Genomic DNA, 8387 nt, shown 5'->3' on the forward strand with positions numbered 1-8387 from the left:
TAAAAACCTGTATGTCAGGGGTCATAATAACACAATAATGCTTAATCTTAATACTATTATAAAGGCGAAAGTTTGTATGGATGTATGGATGTATGGATGTTTGTTACTCTTTCACGTAAAAACTACTGAACCGATTACAATGAAATTTAGCACACATATAGAGGGTAACTTGGATTAACACATAGGATAGGTTTTATCCCGGAAATCCCACGGGAACGGGAACTATGCGGGTTTTCCTTTGAAAACGCGGGCGGAAATCTAGTAGTTAATATAGTTACCTACTAGGTAAAGAAGAAAGACGTAGAGCGTTCTTAAAATGGTTCGCTAAAATAATATTTAAAAATTTAAAGTAGTGCGGTTGAGCGCAGCGTAGGTACTGTTGGACCCTTTGGTTACAGAACCCTAAAAAAAAAGTACCTACATTTAAAATTTAAATTTAAATTTTGGTAAATTAGGTAGAGTTGCTTTAGCTCTAGCTTCTAAGCTTGAGCCTATAAAGTAAAAAATAATTACAATTATCTATTGAACACAATTTGTCTACATGTTAAACTCCTTTGGGTATTCGGTATATCAATGGAACAATTTTTACACGAAGCGCAAAGCACGAAGGTACGTTATATCTATACATATAATAAATCTGCAGAAGGGTCAATTCTGTACATTGAAAATATTGAAAAAATAAATAGCAGTGGGTGTTACTGGATCGATACCAAACCCCTTAGCCAAACCCAAATACTTATGTGATTAAAAAAAATTTTTGTCTGTCTGTATGTGAAGGCATCACGGCAAAACTGATGGTTCGATTTCGATGAAACTTGGTATAATTATACCTTATTATCCTGGGCATAATATAGGATACTTTTTATCCTGGGAAATACGTAGAAAAAAAATAAATCTTAATTTTTCAGTTTCTTCCATAGACGTTGTTCTGTAGAATCGCGAACACACGGTCACATACGGGTCTAATATTAATTTAGTGAGAAACGTCTTCCCAGTTCAAATTTTCAAAATGGAGAAATAAACCATCCACGCGAAGACCGACATCCGCGTACTTACACTTAGGCACATAGAAACGTAATACGTAATAGCGGCATAATCTAAGTTTTTTATTGCTTCATGCGTAAGTAATATATTATGTTATATGTCACAGAGGAATGTAAGTACACTACAATATACAATGCATCATTTATTATCCTATAAATATAATAATGTTATCTTTTGCATGCATCATGAATGTTGTATTCTATTTTCAGTACTTACTACTTTTAGGCATTACCACAGACTAATAATAATATACTACGCATTACTTATATCAAAAATTTCGTGTTGGGACTTGGGGGTTCATTTTATTTTAAAAGGAAATTCTAATACCAGCTGTGCCCGCGACTTCGTCCGCGTGGAATAGTGACTGCATATCAATGACTCTAAGCTTTTTTATATGTATATCATAGGTGCATATAATAGTACTTAACAATTACAATAATTGAGTAAACACGTACTACCACAATTAAAACAAATTTCTTTTCCTTCCTTCCTTGTAATAGGTGTTTTTTAACAATATATCGTGCAGCCACTGATCAGCAATCGATACTCAGTTTATATCAAATCCAGCACCAAATCCAAATTAGATCTTTTCTGTCGACTGTCTCACGCCTGTAGTAACTAAACCGTTTAGACCGTCCAATAAAAATTAAATAAAAAATAATAAAAAAACCCCAACGCAACGACACCTGCTAATTTTTTTTTTACATATTTTCATTGTACAGACATCACTTTTCTACAATTTTATTATAGTTACGTAGAGATTGTCTAATCTAAAAATGAACGCCCCTCCACTGTGTTTACGCTCACATTCAAAGTACGTGTATAGACGCAATACACACAAATTGGTCTGCCTCATTGGTCGTTCAGTCCTCCAGTCCCGTCCATGCCCGAACGACAGGACCAGTTGGCCAACTAGTGCATAAATGACGCGATGCACGACAGAACGGACGTGTCATTCCGTACATAGCGCGCTCTCCCCGCCATACAATGCTAGGCACCTGAACTGATCGCCCGATTAGTTGACAAATCAGTGCGCAAGTGTCAAAGTTTGCAGTAGAATCGACGCGCGCACACATATAAAGTGGTTCAATAATTATTTGTCCTCACACATTGAAACAATTAAGTTTAGTGGAGGGGCGTTCATTTTTAGATTAGACAATCTATACCTATATGTATTGATGATGACTATCTATATTACTATTAAGGGGGGTTAGGCGGTCAGCGAAAATTCAGCTATTCGGGCCTGAGGTAAGCGGTGAGGGGGTCCGCGTTTAGTATGGAATCAACGTGCTCGAAACTGAAAATCGTAAGCGCCATTCACATTTTTATCAAAAAGTGAATGAAAATATTTAGTATTTTCTAAATCTAAAACAGTCACGAAATCGAGAAGGTAAATACCTATGTATTTGTGATTTTATACGAATTATTATCGTAAAATACAGTTGTAATGAGAATTTATATGATATTTTAGAGGTAACTTCAGGATTTTTTTTTATCGAGCAAAATTTTTCCAATCGTGTTTTGGAAACAGTCATCCCATCACACATACGTTCTGTAATACATATTATAAATTTCACTGCGAAAAAACTTCAATATTTTCAATTATAGCTCATAGAAAACAGTCCATTTTGCTGTTTTCACCTACTAAGGGCCCTTAAGATTACTATATTATCATCCTTTTAAAATATATCTATTATAGAGGTAATTATAAATTACGCGACGGGAATTTGATTTATACATTAGATGACATTAGTAATTAGGTACTTGTGATATATATTGACTACCTCGTCCAAATGTGGTAATGGCATGCAGTCTGCCCACACGTCTGCTTAAATGTAATAACTCATGATAATATAATGACGACTGTACTGTATTTTGTATTATTTTTTATTTCCTCGTCCAACGTTCTTAGGTGAACCAAGTTTCTAAATATGATTAGCTAGTAACTCTCCTGAGCTTTTCGTTTTGATCTTGGTCTAATAAATTGTTTAATTTTGTTTTGATTTTCCCTTATTAAACTTTCAGTACCTTACAATAATTTCATGACTTTATCGTATAAAAGCGAGTCTTTTCGTTGAGTAATTAATTAAAGTACATCTTTAAAACACAAGAAGCTTATATCTAATACACTGGAGATTTCAGTATGAACATTAACTTGTAACAAGAAAATATGACGTTGAATGACGCCTGTATGTTTTTTATCCCTTTCACACCTAGGTAGTTAGTTAATGTTCATACTGAAATCTCCAGGCGAAAGTTTGTATGGATGTATGGATGTTTGTTACTCTTTCACGTAAAAACTACTGAACCGATTACAATGAAATTTAGCACACATATAGAGGGTAACTTGGATTAACACATAGGATAGGGATTTCCGGCATAAAAATCCCGGAAATCCCACGGGAACAGGAACTATGCGGGTTTTCCTTTGAAAACGCGGACGAAGCCGCGGGCGGAAATCTAGTTAGATATAAGCTTCTTGATAAAACAGATGTAGGTACATTAAATTTGTCTGTTTCCCTGATAATTCTTTTTAACGGATTCGAGTCTTCAAACAGACCCAACGGGAATCAAACTATAATAATTTATATATATATTTTTTTAATTGAACTTGAATTCATATTGATTTAAGTATTAACCTTTCTAAATTAACTCACGTAGGAAATCGATAAAAGGATCGATCGAAACGAAATGTATTTCTTTTTATATTCACTGTTTGTAATTTTTATCTGCAGCAGACTAGACAGGTGTCAGAATTAGAGTCATTGTCTGAATATGACATCTGTCAACATGTCAGACGTCAGTTGCCGCTTGCTAATATATTATTGTCACAAGACACAAATCACAATAATATTTCAAATTCGATTTTTCTCAGCATAAATAGATACATTTGCAGTTACATTCTGATTAAATTACTCTTGTTTCATCATAGATTTATTGTGGCTAATATACCGGTAGTAAGTGGTGAAATGATGACTGTAAAATAAACTAAAACTTTTACTTTTACGTGTTACCGATCTATAAAAATAAATGTCAAAAGTATACAAAGAAAGGTGAAAGACCATTACAATTGATAGTCTCAATGTTTGAGCCTTAAAATTAACGATGAGAATAATAACAAGTGGCCGAAAAAAATATAAGATAGCATAAAAACAGAATAACTTGTAAAGTGTAGTATTATCAAAATGATTTTTTCAAAAGCAATGATATCGCTATTATGTGTTCTTTTGTTGTTATCTATATTTATGGCAAATTTAATGAACAGTATAGCCACAGATCATAATTTTAACACTGAGAACAAGTATGAGGGTGAAAACTTCACAAACTACTTAGGTAAAAAGTATGGCCATATCACAGATACACCAAATAATCTCGTGTGGTTCCTTCAGGTAAGTGGTTAATGTAATTGACATTGTGGAGATTATGCTTCTCTTACTTATTTTGTACAATGATTGCAGATCTCAGACATACATATAAGTATATTCCGGGATCCTGGTAGAATATCACAGTTCCAGCAATTTTGCGACAATACAGTCAAACAAATAAAACCCCTGCTTGTTTTGGCTACGGGTGATCTTACGGATGCTAAAGCCAAAGACAATTTAGGTAGCTCGCAAGTGAAAACTGAATGGGTATATTATCACAATATAATAAAGGAGTCCGGTGTAACAGAACAAACAACTTGGTTAGATATAAGAGGAAATCATGGTGAGTTATTAGTCATTATTAACAATTGTAATTGTGTTTATCATGCTTACAAACACCATATTTTTACATATTGAAAAAATATCACTATTGTTAATTAATTAATTATAATGCCTATATAAGATCCTGTTAGTGCTTTTTTGTAACAAAAAATTGAGATAAATTTATATTATGCAAACTTTAAATATACTGAAAAAAATGTTGTGTGGTTTTATGAAACCACGGTAAAAGTGAAACTGTTCGAACGGTTCCGAACACTGCTTTGTGTAGCGCATGTCGCGTGACGGTCGGTAGGTATACCTACTCGGCAGCCGCGATATACGCGCCATGCGCTACACAGACCAAAAAGTTTGAGACGATGTAATAAAAGTTTCACTTTAAAATTTACAGATTGAACAAAATTCTTTAAATTGTACATGAGTTTACTTACTGGTTAATAAGAGAACAAGAAAAGCTCAAAGCTAAATATAAGCTAAATATAAATTATATTTTGGCCCTGACAAAAAGATTTCTAATGTTTTAAATATATACTTATGCAAAAATCTCTGTTTTTATTTCATGCTTAAATTTGTTTCAGATAATTTTAATATTCGAACAATAAATTCTCAAGAGAATTATTTTAGAAATTATTCCGTTCAAGGAACAAAAAATGCTAAATCTTATGTTCATTTTATGAAAGACAATGGTGTAAGTGTAGCCTTTCTGGGCATTGATGCTTGTCCTGATCCTGGATTGAGAAGACCCTTTAATTTTATTGGTATATTAGATAGTCAAGAGCAACAACACATTCAGAAATTAAAAACAGAAGCCGAAAGTAAGGCTGACCATATAGTTTGGTTTGGGCACTATCCTACTTCATGTATTCTGTCTTTAGAGTGGGAGTCTCAAAGATTAAATGTGAGACAGTTGATTGGTAGTGCTAGTGGTTCCCAGGTCTATGTCTGTGGGCATTTACACTCAATGGGAGGTCTTGTTCCAAGAATGTACACAAAACATAAAAAAGGATATTTGGAGCTGGAACTTGGAGACTGGAAAGATAACAGGATGTATCGGTTGGCAGCTATTGATCACGGCATGTTTTCCTTTGTTGATCAGAAGCATAATGTTTGGCCTGTTGTACTTGTAACAAATCCTAAACATGCTAGGTACACTATGCCTGGAAGAGAACCGCTGCATTTGATACCTGACTCCACTCACATAAGAATTTTAGCATTCAGTGATGTAAAAATGGAATATGTTAAAATATCCTTTGATAAAATAAGTTGGCTGGAGTGTAAATCTGTTAAAGGACCTCTGTATGTGTGTGATTGGCTTCCACATTTATTTATGACTGGTCTTCATAATTTATATGTAAAGGCTGTAGATGAAATAGGAAAGGAAACAAATGTTGTTCATCCGTTTACACTAGATGGGACTGTATTGAAATTTGAAGTGACTCCTAGAATTTTATTAATGCTGGATGCAGGTTCTGTGGTAAGTTTTTAGACTTTAAAAATTGCAAATTTGATATAGGGCTTATGTTATAAATATTTACCTATTAATATTATTTTTTTTAGTTTCAGGTAGTATTTGGGACTCTATTAATAGTTAATGTGATCCCATTAGTAATATTGCGATTGCAAAAATCGCCACCAAAATACCGCAGAAGGTGTGGTCGACAAATTTTACGAAGAGTTTGGTTATTAAGCAAAATTGACAGAGTATTCTATCCAATAGTTTTATATGCAATTTATTTACCCTTTGGACCGTGGGCGATTGGAGAGCTTATTGATGGTTACATAGGTGCTATATTTGCTTGGGGAATTGTCATTAAAGGAGCATTTTTACCAGAGCCATTTACATATATGTATGGCAGTGTGCAGTTGATGTTTGTGCAAATACCGCTAATATTTGTATTGGCACATTGCCTAGAAACTCGATTGATGAATCAAAATCTTCAAGGTTTGAGAAGAATTATCAAGAATTTGCCCTTTATTTTCCTGCTCACAATACAATCTTTGCTTGCATATTTCTTTTGGTTAGAATATGGCACAATATCTTTTCTCCTCAGTCCACTGAGAACATGGAGTGTCGGACTAAGCACATTACTTTGGTATAAAACTTTATCTTTACCACCAGATTACTGCAGGTAAATAAATTATAACAAATTATTTAAGTATATATACATTTCTACTATTAAATGGCGCATAATTTTTAGTTTTTTGATATATCGATATATTGTAGGTACTATACCTACTTGTGCCAAGTTTTTGTTTAATAGCATTTTATTGTATTAGTAAAACTTACTAATACATACACAATTTTTACAGGCTCTAACAGTGCTATTACTTTGTTAATTGTCTATATTTTTTTATAAATAAATATTATAATGGTGTGTTTCTTATTTCAGGCGATTACAGAAGCTAAATGAGTTACCTTCGTAAATATACAATTGTATATTTATTTGTATGGAGTTGTAAAACTATGCATTTTTATTGCATATACAAGGCTGTACAATATAGTCACTTGTTAAGTTGTATTTGTTAATTTGCACCAAAGAGTCAATATAATGTGTATTTAAAATACAAATAACCATTCCAAACTGCTAATATTATGTAATGCAAATGAAAAAAAAAATATTGAAATTTATTGTGATATAACTATTTTATGTGTGTACTAACTATGTGTGTGTAGAAAATCAAAACCTAAAGACAAAATCAATTAGTTACTAACACTCTATGTCAAAAAATATATTATATTTAGGTATGTGTTTTAGGAATATAATCTTGTGAAAACATTATATGAATGTAAGAACGTAGAAATATATTCATTATACGTATTTGCTATACAATCACGTTTATATTGATGTACTTACGAACTTACAAAAATAAACATAGATATTTTCATAGACTCAGATATAAAATAACTCTAACAACCTTACTAAAGTAGTAGTTCCTAATATAAGTATTTCATTTGACTGAGCCATTGAGATGGCTCTTAGCTAAATTATACTTTTGTAATGTACATATTATGTGTATAATAATATATAATGAAATATGTTTGTCGTAAAGATTAAATATTGTCGACTGATTTTCAGATTCTTTGTGCATTTTACACATGGATATATGTAGTAGGTATACTTATGTAATGTATTACCAGTTATATATTATTTCAACAGTATTTTTTATTTTAAACAATGTTAATATTAATAAATGTAAATTGATAGATAAAATATTTTCATGTTGTCAATTTTGTTGTACATAAATGTGATTTTTGTTTAACCAGTGCTAATAAATGTATATTGTGAATAATTGTTGTTTTTCTTAGGGTCCTTAAATAATTTACGACTCGACTATATGATACACGTTCAATAAATAGGTTATAGGTATTATTTATTGGCGGAATACTGTAAATGTGTACAGGAACCTAAGTCTTGCATTAGCAAAAAAATATTTCGTCATAGTGGATTTTACTGTAAGTCTTAGGTGCTTAAATGGAAAAAAAAATGAAAACAAGATTTTATTATAAAAATATATATTATTATGATCAGTTTTATCTTACTTCTATATACACAGGAAAAAATAATTCTGTCACTATATACCTAGGTACTAACTATTTATTACATCATAGAGAGCTGATAATTGTATCTACTAATACCG

At 32.1% G+C, this 8387-nt stretch overlaps 1 protein-coding gene across 1 annotated transcript; it reads left to right on the top strand.

Annotated features, from left to right (window-relative positions):
* The first annotated feature begins 3860 nt into the window (after nucleotides 1–3860).
* Nucleotides 3861–8033, top strand: LOC149909060 (transmembrane protein 62-like). The gene is made up of 5 exons (XM_090120664.1): nucleotides 3861–4433; nucleotides 4503–4752; nucleotides 5327–6222; nucleotides 6306–6877; nucleotides 7139–8033. Exons 1-5 carry the CDS (start codon nucleotides 4230–4232, stop codon nucleotides 7170–7172), a joined length of 1956 nt encoding a protein of 651 aa, XP_089976790.1. The 5' UTR covers nucleotides 3861–4229; the 3' UTR covers nucleotides 7173–8033.
* The last annotated feature ends 354 nt before the right edge of the window (nucleotides 8034–8387 follow it).

This window comes from Colias eurytheme, chromosome 4 (assembly GCF_061535395.1).
Source record: "Colias eurytheme isolate Ceu_HAF_F1 chromosome 4, ilColEury1 Martin Lab GWU primary, whole genome shotgun sequence".
Classification (NCBI taxonomy): Eukaryota; Metazoa; Arthropoda; class Insecta; order Lepidoptera; family Pieridae; genus Colias; species Colias eurytheme.

Excerpts from the sequence above, each read along its gene's own strand:
- LOC149909060 (XM_090120664.1), top strand. The coding sequence starts at position 4,230 with ATGATTTTTTCAAAAGCAATGATATCGCTATTATGTGTTCTTTTGTTG. Across the intron at positions 6,223-6,305 it reads TGCTGGATGCAGGTTCTGTG|TTTCAGGTAGTATTTGGGAC; the intron begins GTAAGTTTTTAG and ends TATTTTTTTTAG. Across the intron at positions 6,878-7,138 it reads TTACCACCAGATTACTGCAG|GCGATTACAGAAGCTAAATG; the intron begins GTAAATAAATTA and ends TTCTTATTTCAG.